Here is a 13,359-nt window from a genome sequence, read left to right as displayed (position 1 = left end):
CTTTGTGCATTTATTTTTGTTTGTGAGAGTTTTCAATGCAAAAATATTTCCCATTTCAGCAGCATATAAACTGATAAATGTGAAGAGCCACACTGCCCTTTCATTTCATCGTATGCTTGGCACTTAGGGTCTGAACAGAGCAACTCTCTGATTCAAGTTCTGTCATTTTTAGACTCACACTCTCCCTCCCTCCCTCCCTCCCTCACTTACACTCTCCCTTTCATTTTGCTCCAAGACAGTAATGAGAGGGCTAACAAGGTTAACAAGCACTAAACTAATTGGCCAGTTTTGGCTGGTCTGTTTGTGGCTAATATGGAGTCTCAATGGGGTTTGGTCCAGATTTGGAGGACGTCTAGACATTAATTCCATAACTCTATTTCAGCAGTAATTCTTCCATTTGCACCCTGTAAAGCCTGTATCTGTGAATGGGGGTTTTGTAGGCAGTACATTCTTCCCATTTGAGGTTTCTTTTTTCCGTGAGCAGAAATGTCTGGCATGTTGAGCTGATAGGCTGCTGCCCGTCGGTGACACGTTTTCATTAGACCTGACCCCGAGTGTTTCTCAATCATTTCCAAACTCCTGACAGTTTATGTGAGGCACAGCGACGTTAGAGCTTGTACCAAATTCTCTGAAATGTCAGCGGGTTGGAGGAAGTGGCTGACGCGCGCTCCCCCGCACACGCGCTCACACAAACGCGACGTTTCATCCTGTAGTAACACCTGCCGCTGCGAGACTTGTGTCACTTCATGAGCGTAACCACGGTCTTGCCTGCCCCCACAGCGCCCTCAAATCCATGGAGCTGAGCCCGTCGGCGAGGCCCTCAGCGCAGGTAAGAGAACCGCGCGCGGCGACAGAGGGGGGGGGCTGGGATGGAGACTCGAGTGCTGTGTAAACTAGTGCTGTCAGCCATGTCAATTATGTAACCGCAAAAGGCGGCATTATTTTTAGTGCGTGTATCGAAACGACAACTCGTTTTATATACGGTATATGCCGCTAATAAAAAGATGACCAGACCGACCACAGTCCAGTTAGTTGAAAGCAGTGAAAGCTTGCGTTTGCTTAAGACTTCGAATAAACCATAATTACAACATATGCTTCTCGCAATATCAATATGAAATGCAAAAAAGGACATTAGACAAGAATGATTAGGTGCTTTCGTTGTCCAGTTGTTTGGTTGGTGTTGAAAGCTACTTTGTAATGCATGAAATAAATTCCCAATTGTGAGTTTTATTTCCCATAGAAACACACATAGTTCAATGAGTGGCAGCTAGGGCAAGTTTTTTTTTTATTATTTTTATTTAATTTTGTTTAAAAAATTAATTTTAGTTATTGTTGATTGCTTTTGAATGTTTGAGTTGAGAATTCAGCAATGCATTTTCCTAGATAACCAAACAAGTTGAATCAGTAGCCACATTGTGACGTTTTCCCCCAAATCTAACCTTAACCTAAACATTATATATCACAATGTTGACTTTCATCATACAAATAAGACGTGATGCAGCATAGCTGTTATTTAAAATGTAGTAAATAATTAAAGGGTTGTTTTAATAATTAATATGAAGCAAGTACCATGCTCAATGATGACGTTTACTTGGCCCATACGTCCACAAATACTTCAAATGTCATAATGAATACTCAGTAAGGATGATCTAGAGGTATATTACCCAGTCTTAGGTATTTGTTACATGCACATGACGCTGACTTTCTGATCAGAACTGCGCAGCTTCTTTTCTTCAGCTCTTATGCTAAACTTTACAAATGTAGCTGTTTATTGTGTTTTTGTTTTTTTATACGAAAGTGAAAGATTGTGATCAGCTGAGGCATCTTATTCCCGATCGCATTATCTCCATGACCTTTTCCTTGTTCTTGTTAATGGCTTACAGGATGGCTCTAAGCCCTTGGAGAAGCTCCTTTTGGAGAAGTGTAGCAGTCTGCCTTTGGACCACACCTCACAGCGACTGGCCAACAGCCATCTGACCGGTCTGTTTACCTTTTTTTTCTTCCCAGTGTCCTTTGCTGACCGGCTTCTGCTCTTCAGATCTGGTTGTGCTCTTTCCACATAAATTACATGAGAGCAGACAGCACTTACAAGTTAATGGCCACTGTTTATATTCTGTGCTTGGAAAAGAGGAACACCCCCCCTCAATCTGAGACGAAACTCAGCCATCGCAAGGGTCCTGCATGGCCTCGCTGACCTTAATATCACTCGTCTCTAAGCCAGCCTGGGGCCTGCAGACCTTTGTTGCTGTTTAAACTTTGGAAAGGGTTGTGTTAATTTTTTGCTGGGAGGAAAATGAGGAAGAATTGAAAGTGGCACAATCAGGTAGTGAGGATTGTTTCTCTCGGGCGGTGGTGGGTTTAAGGTCATTTCATTTCATTGTGTGTGCGTTGGTATGGGCACATTGGCGCAAAATGCAGAATAATCTACCTGAGGGATAGTGAAACCATTAGTGTTGTAGGCTAATTAGGTCGCCCTTTCTGGTCCCCCACTGCCCTTTTTGTAGACGTGTAGGGGCCTAAAAGGTCACCAGGGGGAGAAAACCAGACTTCATTTGTCTGTTTCGACTTCCTGATGTGTTTAAGACTATTTTTTTCTTGGTTTTGTTGCTTTGCTGCTCATTGTCCAGTCTCAGTTTTATGGTCGTGTTTGATGTTAGGTGATAATCTCTTTATGTTGTTTGTCTGCATACCAGGCCTCGCCTGGGTCTAACAGTTGACAGCTGAACACATACAAAGAAACCATTTGCGCTTGTTTCCTGTGGCGACTTTCCGTCTGCAGAGCGGCCTTTATATAGATGTCTCTAGCTGTGACCATGTTGTGAGACGTGTAAAAAAAAAGAAAAAGATCTTTTAACGGTTGTTATTTAGACAGTCTTTCTGGTATTTATTTATTGGCCATAAACTGTTAGTTCTGGCTCTAAAATCTGATTGGCTGTGGTAAGCGTAAAGTCTGATGTATCACTTGAATCCTATATTAATGCAGTGAGACCTGCTTTTATGTTGCTGTGGAAAGACTATATGAAGTCTTTATGGACTATTTTAAAATGTATTATTTATCAGATATTACTTCATTACTTTCTACAAGGCTACTATGCCGCTGCATTACAGGAAACAACAGCAGTTTTTGTGTTATTGCTTTATTCGCTTTCTAATTCTAAGGGTTTTGTGTTGTCAGTGTTATTGAACTAGTTTTATGCATTATTCCCCTTTAGGTCCATCAGCAAGGGGGGAAAGTGAGTCTTCAGAGGGACATAAACGCCTCTCTGCCACACCTGTCCCCAACTCCACCCCTCTGTGTGGGTCTCCACCTCCTCCCTCCATGTTGCGAGGCATGGGCACCGCCCCCTCTGAGTCTGCAGCTAGTGCTAACGGGACAAATCCGTACCCGCCTGTTGGATTGGTGCAAGACCTGCTCCCACCGGGTGTGGCTGGCGTGGGCGGAGGACCCCTGGCTCCCCTGGCGGGGAAGGTGGCCCTGAGCTCCCTGCTGCAGCGGCAGCTGATGCACAGCTTTTACAGCAAAGCCCTGCAGGACACCTCCCTGCTGTTCGCCAGCCCCCACGGCCTCACTGCCAGCCCCCTGCCCAGCCAGCCGGCCACCAGCCCGGATGCCGCCAACGGCAGCGCACCCTCCCCCAGCCGCTCAGAGGGCGCCGGCAGCGCCTCGGAGGGAGAGGACATGGACACGGCCGAGATCGCTCGGCAGGTCAAAGAGCAGCTGATCAAGCACAACATCGGCCAGCGTGTCTTCGGGCACTACGTGCTGGGTCTCTCCCAGGGCTCCGTCAGCGAAATCCTGGCCCGGCCCAAACCCTGGAGCAAGCTGACTGTCCGCGGGAAGGAGCCCTTCTACAAGATGAAGCACTTCCTGTCCGACGAGCAGAACATCCTGGCGCTGCGCAGTATCCAGGGCCGACAGCGAGGTGAGTAGCAGAGGTCCATCTCGGAAGACTTTCTCTGAACGATGTTCTTGTGCAGAACTTTTTGTCGTTTCGCGGCGAGGAAAAGCCTCATTAGCTGTCGATCGTTAGTTCGCTCAGATGGGCAGAATGAGTTAGGCCCGTGATGGCCTCAGTTGAGTAAGTCCATACGCACTAGGATAAGACCATACATCACCTGCTGTCAGTCGCCCTGTCATGTCAGCACCGCCCTTCTCATTAGCTGGAACTGGGTGGGGGACGTCATTAAAAAGACATTGATCAAAATGTCGCCCCAGGTTGGGTTATTTCTTTTTTTTGAGTCTGATTCAGTGGCATGTTTAAATCGGTACTCTTGTTTGCGAAAGGCAACGTGTGTCTACTAGTGGTGGTAAGCACAGATTTTTATAAACATAAAGTATGCTTAAAATCAGGAAAATAGTCTTTGGTCTCTGCTGTTAAAACACAGTTCCTCAAACACATTTAAACCTCATTCATACTGAAAAAAGATTCTGAATTGGTGCAAAAAATGAAACAAATGAAAAAAACACAAATTAAGTTTTCATGAAACATAAGATGATATAAGATGATCCTTTGTTAGTCCCAAAAGTGGTAAATTTACATGGTCATGGCAAAAAGTGGACGGTACAAGATATGAGCAGCAAAAGACAATTGCACAGTATAATATAAGAGTTAAATGTACAAATAAGCCAATAAATAGTCCTAGAAAATAAAAAAACTGTGAATGTAAGTTGTAAAAAACAAAAATATGTCAGTATATACATAAAATATTTTACATATGTACAGAATGGGTAAATATACACATATTGCACATAAGACAAAATGGAAATGGTGGATTGAATGTGTGTTTTTTATATATAAATTATATATAAATTTCTATATAAATTGTTATTTATATATATATAAAGTATATATTTAAGATAAACTGGTCATGTGACGCATGTTTTGTCTTCAGCATAATTTAATTACCTGGCACCGTTGTCACCACATGTCCGCCCCAAGTCCACGTTGCTTGTTCTATATAACCAGTACTGTAGTGCAGTACGGCTGCTTTATCACAAGGGTTTTGTTGCAGGATCATCGATAAATAATTGGAGCTTTAAATTAAGAAGGTGGCTAGGTAATGCTGATGTGCAATAATCAATTCATCACCAGAGGAAATGTCATGGTTATTATTTGCATTGGTTTATCGTCCCACCCCTTTTACCGGCAGGACTCAGGGGGTCAGAGCTGTGGACAGATGCTAATAAAGAAGTAAATCCCATGGAGAGTCTGTGGGACAGTGGGACCCACTCATGTGACCCCCATTTATTAGGAAGGCTTTAATAATGTGTTTGCTGCATTAACTGCTTTTCGTCAGCTCAAATGGAAATGAAACAGCCCTCTAATGTACATTTAACGGCTGTGTGTGGTTGAAGTCGTATGAGACCAGGTCTGACAATAACGTGCCACAAACAGATTTTCCCAAAGTGTTTTAAGGACAGAAGCTTTCAGCCGGAGACTGTTTACCAGCCTGAAATGAATCTTTTATTGTCGAAAGTGCATTTGTGGGCATTTATCAGCCTGATTTATGACTCAGAGCCCCGAGCATCCAGTCATGCTTGATGCGAAGAGTCCATCTTTTGAACGATAAACCTGGACCTCTGTCTTCCAGCCATTTCTGGTGAAAAAAGACGAGTTATTCTGTTGGGTATCGGATGGTTCTTGGGCTCACATGAATGAGAAATGCACAGCGAAGGTCTTCACACAGCACTCACTGGCATGGGAGGTGCGTGAGTGTGTGTATGTGTCTGTGTGTGGTAGGGAGTGTGTGTGTGTGTGTGTGTGTGTGTGTGTGTGTGTGTGTGTGTCTGTGTCAGTCATCTAGTCTGTCTCGCCTTAATTATGGGGCAGGCCCAGGCCTGAATGAGGAAGTGGGAGGAAGAAAAGGGAATTGTGGGTAAGGTGTGTCCTTTACACTATGTGTTCGGTCACACTGCCACCAGAACAGGAGACATGACCGATTTATAAAACATGAACTATATGTTACAGTTTATGTGCCGCGCTTTGGCATAACTATTTAAACGGTACCCATGGTAACAGCCGCCAGCGATTGCCAGCTACGGCAGTAGCGCACGAGTCGAGTGCCGCAGAAAGTCTCCAGAAATAAGTCGTGCCGCGCGAGGGCAGACTTCTGCCGGTTTGGAACGGCTTCAAGCCGCGTGGTTCTAGTTTGGCAGCCTGCCCCAGACCTGTCTGCTTGCGGTTCCCCTCACGAGAGGAGCGCATTTAGAAAAAAAAAGAACGTTTGGAAACGCAGATGTGTCGAACGAGCGCGTTGTCAGCGCGTTGCCCGATGAAAGAGAAGGTAGTCGCGCGTCCCTAAATGCCAGGTGCCTTTTTACGTAAGGCTGCTCTGGCCCCGCTATTTCTGCCATCTTTCCTGCAAATCAGAAGGAACGTAGCTCTGTGGACATCTCCTCACTTCGGGCCTGCCCTGCCCGTCCTTTCGGAGAGCAGAGCACGCAGTACCGATTTACCCCAACATTGGCCGGCCTGGGCGGATAGAGTTACACCTCCCCAAACGAGGGATGCTGTGGACATAAGCGAGGCGCAATGTTCGGTCTCCGGCGGGTTTGTGTAGAGTATGACCTCAAAGCCTGGCAGAGAAAAATGAACGTGTGACACGCCGGGCTTAGATGGTGGCAGAACCTCCACTCTGACACGCAGCATCAGTCTCATCAACTTTTTTTTTTTTTTTTTTTTTTTTTTTTTTTTTTATGTTGCCACTTGTTTTCCAACAGAGAACCCAGGCCAGAACCTGAACAGGGTGTTTCAGGAGGTTCCGAAGCGAAGAACCGGCTCCGAAGGCTTCTCGAGGCCAGGTGCGTTTCGCCCCCCTTTCCCCTCGCGGCGGAGCGTACGCCGAACAGGTGGAGTCTGTGTTCTTGTTGTCCTAGCTGTTCTGTTGTTCTTTTCTGGCCTGGCGTCTGTTGAAAAACGAGGGGGACACGCTCAAGAGCGCAGCACGACACCAGGCAGTATGTGACTGTGAGTGTGTGTGAGTATGTCTGTGTGTGTTTCCTCTCTGCCACCACTGGTCTTTCTGGTAGTCGGCCTTCCCCTGGGCTCTGGGGATTACTTCCAGGTCAGTAGGAGGTGGCCCAGCTGCCGTTCTTACAGCCCAGTGAGCGTGACCTTCCCCCCTGCAATACCACTCGCCGCAAATGTGTCAGTGTGTGTGTCTGTGTGCGTCTCTGGGTTTGGGGAGAGGTGTTGTATGTCCCGTTTCACCTCTGTGATGAAAGCGCAGCGTCTGCTCTCTGGTCGGGGACTATGTTCGTGGTTTCTGTTGCTCGTGTGCGGTACCGAGCCAGACGTGTCCGGAGTTTGAGATGGAGTTTGTGATGGTGGTGGTGATGGGATCTCTTGTGCGTCATCGAATGATTATGTCACTTACTCTTTCATGGATTTCTTCAGCTCAAGGAAACCTGATAGGAAGGGCTGGAATTAGACAGCAAAGCTATAATTACTACTACTATAATTACTAATTACACATAATCACTCAGTTAAAAGATTATGAGGATAAATTGAGATTTTCCTTCATAATTAAGTTATTTGCTGTATTTTACTTCATTGGCATGAATACTTGAACATGAAGCACCTTAATCAATTTTAAAAGCAGTCATTATATGTAATGTAATAAGGACCAAACCAGCAGAAAATATGTCTAACAATTGGGGCTTGTTGGGCAGTGGTGGCCTAGCGGTTAAGGAAGCAGTCCAGTCATCAAAAGGTTGCCGGTTCGAATCCCGAGCCTCCAAGGTGCCACTGAGGCACTGTCCCTACACACTGCTCCCCGGGCACCTGTCATGGCTGCCCACTGCTCACCAAGGGTGATGGTTAAATGCAGAGGACACATTTCCTTGTGTCACCGTGTGCTGTGCTGCAGTGTATCACAATGACAATCTTTCACTTGTTGGGAATTTTTGACAATATTTGTCATAGTAAGTCTAGACTTACCATTGGACTTCAGTGTATCCAAGGAGTTTGTATGAAGAATTAAGAATATTTATCTGAATATAAAGTGACCCAGAATATACGACAAGCTGCTTTTTGTCGACCAATTATTGTCCATATAAATAATTATATTTAAAGTTAAATTTTATGAATGTAAGAACTTAAGAGACCACTATTTTGAATAAATATTCAGGTCGGTATGATATGTGTGTGTTTGATCCTCACAGTACAAGCAGTTGGTGTGAAATAAATGGTCCATCAGTCAACCATTGGCCATTTTAATGTCTCTCACAGATCCCGTCTTCCATGTGTCTCTTACCTACAGGCAACATCACTACTAAAATCCGGACCCCAGAGAGCGGCTCAGACGAGGCCATCCGGTCCATCCTGGAGCAGGCCAAGAGAGAGCTGCAGGTGCAGCGGGCAGGTAAGACTTGACCCTCAGCATCATACAGAAACATATCTTCATCATTCGTGAGGGACAAAAGTCAGTAATACTGATGATAGCCCATGTGTATTAAAAAAAAGCGATATATTTTCTTTCAATGTTTTGTCGTGAACCCACACGAATAATTACCCCTACCTTCCTGTTTCATCCTGTTTGGCGTAACACTAACCAGCTCGCACTGTGCCATCCACTGCAGATGGCGTGGGAGAGAGTGAGCGACCAAGCGCTTACCCCCGAGGCTTTGGAAGCTTTTCGCAAAAATATGCAAACATTCTCAGTCTGGGTGAGAAATTGTCCTAAAGTTTACAACAAACATTACTCACCCAGAGAGACAACTGACTGTACGAACATACCAGAGCAACGGTCTACTCGGCGCATGACCCAACTACATGCAAGGGTGCAGAAAACAATGTACATGAAAGGCGCAGTGCTGTGTCTAACTCACATTTTGACTATTTAGCCATCAAAAGTAAATTATTTACTGGCAAATACTTTTGTATTATTTTTTGCATTAGTCGGTTTTCAGCATCTCACAAAGGCTTTAGGTCTATAAGGTGTAAAGGGGACCAGGAATACTGAACTGCTACTGGTGAATTGCATATTATCAAAAATATAGACACATACAGAAAAGTGCTGCTAGCAACATAATTTACTAATGTTTTGTTGCACACACAGTTAAGCTTCTTTTAGAGCGTGTGATTGGGAGAATGACTGTGGCTTGTCTGACGCCCATGTCTCTTTCCCGCAGTAGCGTCGTCTCTGCCTGCCTCTTCGTGTGGTCCGGCCGAAACGATGCGACCCGTCCTGGACACCCAGGCCGGGCTGAAGGGCTCACTGCACCAGAACGATCTCTCCCTGCTGAGCTCCAAACTGCTGACTTCCCCTCTGTCCACCCTGCCCTACTCCCCTGTGGCTCTTTCCCTGAAGAAGCCGCCACCTCCCCGTTCCCCTGCTCCTGTGCCGGACACTCACTGTCCAACTGTGGTGAAGAAAGAAGGTGGAGACATGCCCATCACAGACCTGCCGGTGGGAGGGGCTTCCTCCTCTACTACTTCCTGGAGAGATCATGGTTGGAGCAACACTCTCCAGTCGGAGCGCCGTTGGGGTGGGACTATGATAATGGCTGACGAGAGTCAAGAGGAGGCCAAGGAGGTATGTGGTGCACTCTCTGATATCAGAATCCCAAAGCAACATCACGATCAGCCGAACTGAGATCGATAGGGATGGTTTTACTGTCAAAAATAGTCTGTAGTAAAAGGGTGCACAAACACACATGGTTTAATGGTGGTATTAAAATGCATCTGGCTAATGCTTTATTTATGTGGTTACTTTATTAACATGAATAAAGTTAATATCTCTGATGGTCCTTATAAATACAGACAGAAGTGTAGAAAACCTGCCATCACTATGGATGTGCTTAAATCATAATAAGAGGCTGTTGGCCTGTGGTCATGCGGACACTGTGCTCCCACCTGTCTATTTATAGCAGAAGCCTCCTCGTCTGCCTGGTGCCTCTGCCCCATCCTCTTCCATGGACCCCTGGAAGGACTGGGCTGGAGCGGATTCTCCGTACCCACAGAGCTCACCCCAGGACAGCCCTTTGCCCTCCTCTTCCTCGCCCCTGCTGGCCCTCTCCAAGCCTGCCAAAGCCACGGTGCCCCCGCTGACCCCGGAACAGTACGAGCTGTACCTGCACCAGGACGTGGACACGGTTGAACTGACACAGCAGGTCAAGGATCGGCTGGCCAAGAACGGCATCTGCCAGCGCATGTTTGGAGAGAAGGTCTGTGCACATAATCTGCACCTTACATTTACATTTGAGGCATGTGGCACCCTTATCCTGAGCGATTTACAATATGCTTTCATGTTACCATCAATGACGTAATCAGTTCTGGTTCAGAAGGACTCAAATCACGCATAGCAATCATTTTAGGCCCTTGGTTGTAGTTTTTTCTTACATAGTGTAGGTCAGAAAGTGACAAGTTAATTTAAGTATTAAGTAAGGGTGGTAGCAGCCTAGTGGGTAACACACTCACCTATGAACCAGAAGACCCAGGTTCAAATCCCACTTACTACCATTGTGTCCCTGAGCAAGACACTTAACCCTGAGTGTCTCCAGGGGGGGACTGTCCCTGTAACTACTGATTGTAAGTCACTCTGCATAAGGGGGTCTGATAAATGCTGTAAATGTAAAGTATTCTCTAAAGAGGAAGGTCTTAAGATGGCACTTAATTGGGGTTAGGGGTAGGATGGTGAAACCCAATGTTTTGCTTTGTAGGCCAGCATCAGTATTTTGCATCTGATGCGGGAGGCAGCTACTGGGAGCCAGTGGAGGGGGCGTAGCAGTGATGATGTGTGGGAGAATTTGGGAAGGTTGAATTCAGATGTGCTGCTGGATTCTACATTAATCCAGTCGTGAGATTACTAGGGACTGAACAAGTGCCTGGGTGGCCTGTGTTGATAGATAAGGTCGGATCTGTCTGATATTGTAGAGAAGGAAGCTACATGAGTGGGATTTGCCCCACATTATTTGAGTCATTCATTTCAACCAGTTTTTCCAGATTGAAGTTTTGTATGCATGCAACCAAAATAGCTGGCCTCTTGCGATTCATTATCAGCTACAATTTTGGAAATAAAAAAGAATACTGGTTGAAGGCAGGAAATACAATACAAACAATTGTGTTGCCAGAGTGGTCGAAATCACACTGTTTGTTGGCACTTTTTTATTTGATAAAAACATGAAATGCAAATTAGTCTATGTGATTTTATTTAAAAGGCTTAGGGTTAGTAAGGAGGGTTAGGTTAGTGAGGAGGGTTAGTTAGTTAGTCCTTTAGTAAGGACCCTAAGGAATTAACTCTGTTATGCACATGCGGCCATAGTGCACTGCCGGTGAATTTCGGACAGAAGCTGTGAAATTTCAGTCCTGTTGGCCCCTGCTCTGAACTTGCCTGTGTGTTGCAGGTCCTCGGCTTGTCTCAGGGGAGTGTGAGCGACATGCTGTCTCGGCCGAAGCCGTGGAGTAAACTCACACAGAAGGGCCGCGAGCCGTTCATCCGCATGCAGCTGTGGCTCAGTACGGAGCTGGGACAGGGCCTACCATCTCTGCCCACACACACACAGGGTAAGGTTCACACACACACACACACACACACACACACACACACATGCTCATTCCCACGCCCTACAATACACGCTCATAAAGTCCCTCAAAGGCATGAACATGAACTGTCCTTCACTGAACTTTACCTAACTGTCATATCGGCAATTATGGAAGATCTGCAGGGAAACACATACTGTGCGAAACAAACACACACATCCATCATACACAGCACACATGAGGCAGGTCAGCCTTGCACATCTGCACAGTAAAGTCACACTAAACTGGCCTGTACCAGCACCGAGGCCAGGAGCAGGGTATGTGAGATTAGGGCTGCCCTTTCAGTGACGACATCTCAACTGTGATGGAAGATGGTTGAGGGACACGTGCACACACACACACACATGTATGCTCATGTCTGTCCTTGCATCCGGATGGCTTGGAGCTGGGTCGTGTGGGCAGGCTGGGTGAAAGGCTAATTCTGGATGCTAATTAAAACAACAGACTGGGAGAGGAGGTAGTGAGTGAGAAGGACGCCCTTTCATACAGACACACACACACACACTTTTCTCCGCAAAAAAGAATTACTCTTCCAAATACGGCCAGATTCATGCTTCATCCAGTACATGCACACACTCGCAGCTTGTAACTTCAGCAGATTCCCACGATTTACTCGAACACTGATGGATTATGAAGAGAGAAATTACATCTCCTGCCAGCGCGTTGTGTGCGGAAGTCCAGGCTCGAGCTGCTTGCCTGACCAACGCCCGTTTTTCATTGGTTTCAATGGTTCCACTGACCTGATTAGAGCGGTTCCATTTTGCATATGTGTGAGCATGTGTGCTTTTTTCACTTTAACCTGTCTCTGTGTGTGTGTGTGATTATATGGGCCATGCATCATACGAAACACCTGAGCTCATTTTTCTTTGCATGGGGGTCATTGTTGGGAGAAATTTGCCGATTTTGTTGGGGGTCGGGATGGTGCCATCTCTCCCATGGGTTCGCAGAGCACCTGTGATCAGTCACAGTACAGGCAGAGATGTGATGAGTGATAATTACCAAGCTCCATCAGCTGATTAATATGCAAATGATCAGCCAATCGCTTGATACATGGGTCCAGAACCCCCGTCCAAGGCGGCAGCTTTTGATGAATTATAGCTTCACACTCGCACAGACACACACACGCTCACACATGAGTGGCCTACATTATACACACTTTGTTCGTACCACAAATTAGACAGTCTGATTCGTAGATTAGTTGAATAGGGGTGTGTGTGTGTGTGTGTGTGTGTGTGGAGAGGGGCTTGATGGATGATTTTTAAAACGAGTCTGAGAGACTGAATGTAAAAATGTCAGCCTGCCTATCTGCTCGGTCCCCAGAGACGCTGTAAAGGACATGATGTTCCTCTGATGCTTTTAATGGGCCACTTGTTAGATCACTCCACAGACAGAAACCAGTTTTCCTGGAATACATGTACTTCATATTTCCTCACATGTGCACACAAACACACAATCCTAGGCCAAAATATGATTACAAAGTGTGAGCACGGTGTGCTGTCCATCTGCAGAGAAAGGTAGAATTTACGGAGTTAAAGGACACACACAAACACATCACCCATCCTTGGCGACCCTCATTACAGCAGCCCTGTCAGCACAGCTAAAAGAAGCCCTCCTGCTCCCCCAGGGTTTGTGTTTGTGTGTGTGCGTGTGTGTGTGCGCATGCATGTACATTCATGTGACAGCAAGGATTTATTTTGTATGTGTTAAAGTGTATGTCTGGTCTGTGTGGGTGTGGATGTGGGTGTGTATGCTTTGTATGTGTGAGGGTCATGGTGCGGCTGCTGTTTGAGTGTGTGATGTAAATGTGTGTGTGTGA

General features: G+C 46.0%; 1 protein-coding gene across 4 annotated transcripts in view; it reads left to right on the top strand.

The window, feature by feature from the left end:
• The window catches only part of cux1a (cut-like homeobox 1a), an 86,563-nt gene that overhangs the window by 60,075 nt on the left and 13,129 nt on the right, over positions 1–13,359 (top strand). For 2 of the 4 annotated variants that reach the window (XR_003750181.1, XM_028984580.1), the window contains exons 13-21: positions 781–829; positions 1,884–1,980; positions 3,213–3,923; positions 6,722–6,802; positions 8,263–8,364; positions 8,582–8,668; positions 9,134–9,537; positions 9,872–10,168; positions 11,348–11,507. Coding sequence is in view for 3 of the 4 variants with exons in the window: in XM_028984580.1 (XP_028840413.1) it covers positions 781–829; positions 1,884–1,980; positions 3,213–3,923; positions 6,722–6,802; positions 8,263–8,364; positions 8,582–8,668; positions 9,134–9,537; positions 9,872–10,168; positions 11,348–11,507 (1,988 nt within the window). In the remaining variant the exon portion in view is untranslated. The remainder of the gene's footprint in view (positions 1–780; positions 830–1,883; positions 1,981–3,212; positions 3,924–6,721; positions 6,803–8,262; positions 8,365–8,581; positions 8,669–9,133; positions 9,538–9,871; positions 10,169–11,347; positions 11,508–13,359) is intronic. The other 2 variants (XM_028984581.1, XM_028984582.1) reach the window with 2 other exon arrangements.

The sequence above is a fragment of the Denticeps clupeoides genome, chromosome 6, assembly GCF_900700375.1.
Source record: "Denticeps clupeoides chromosome 6, fDenClu1.1, whole genome shotgun sequence".
NCBI lineage: Eukaryota > Metazoa > Chordata > Actinopteri > Clupeiformes > Denticipitidae > Denticeps > Denticeps clupeoides.
This window is presented reverse-complemented; position numbering and strand designations above follow the sequence as displayed.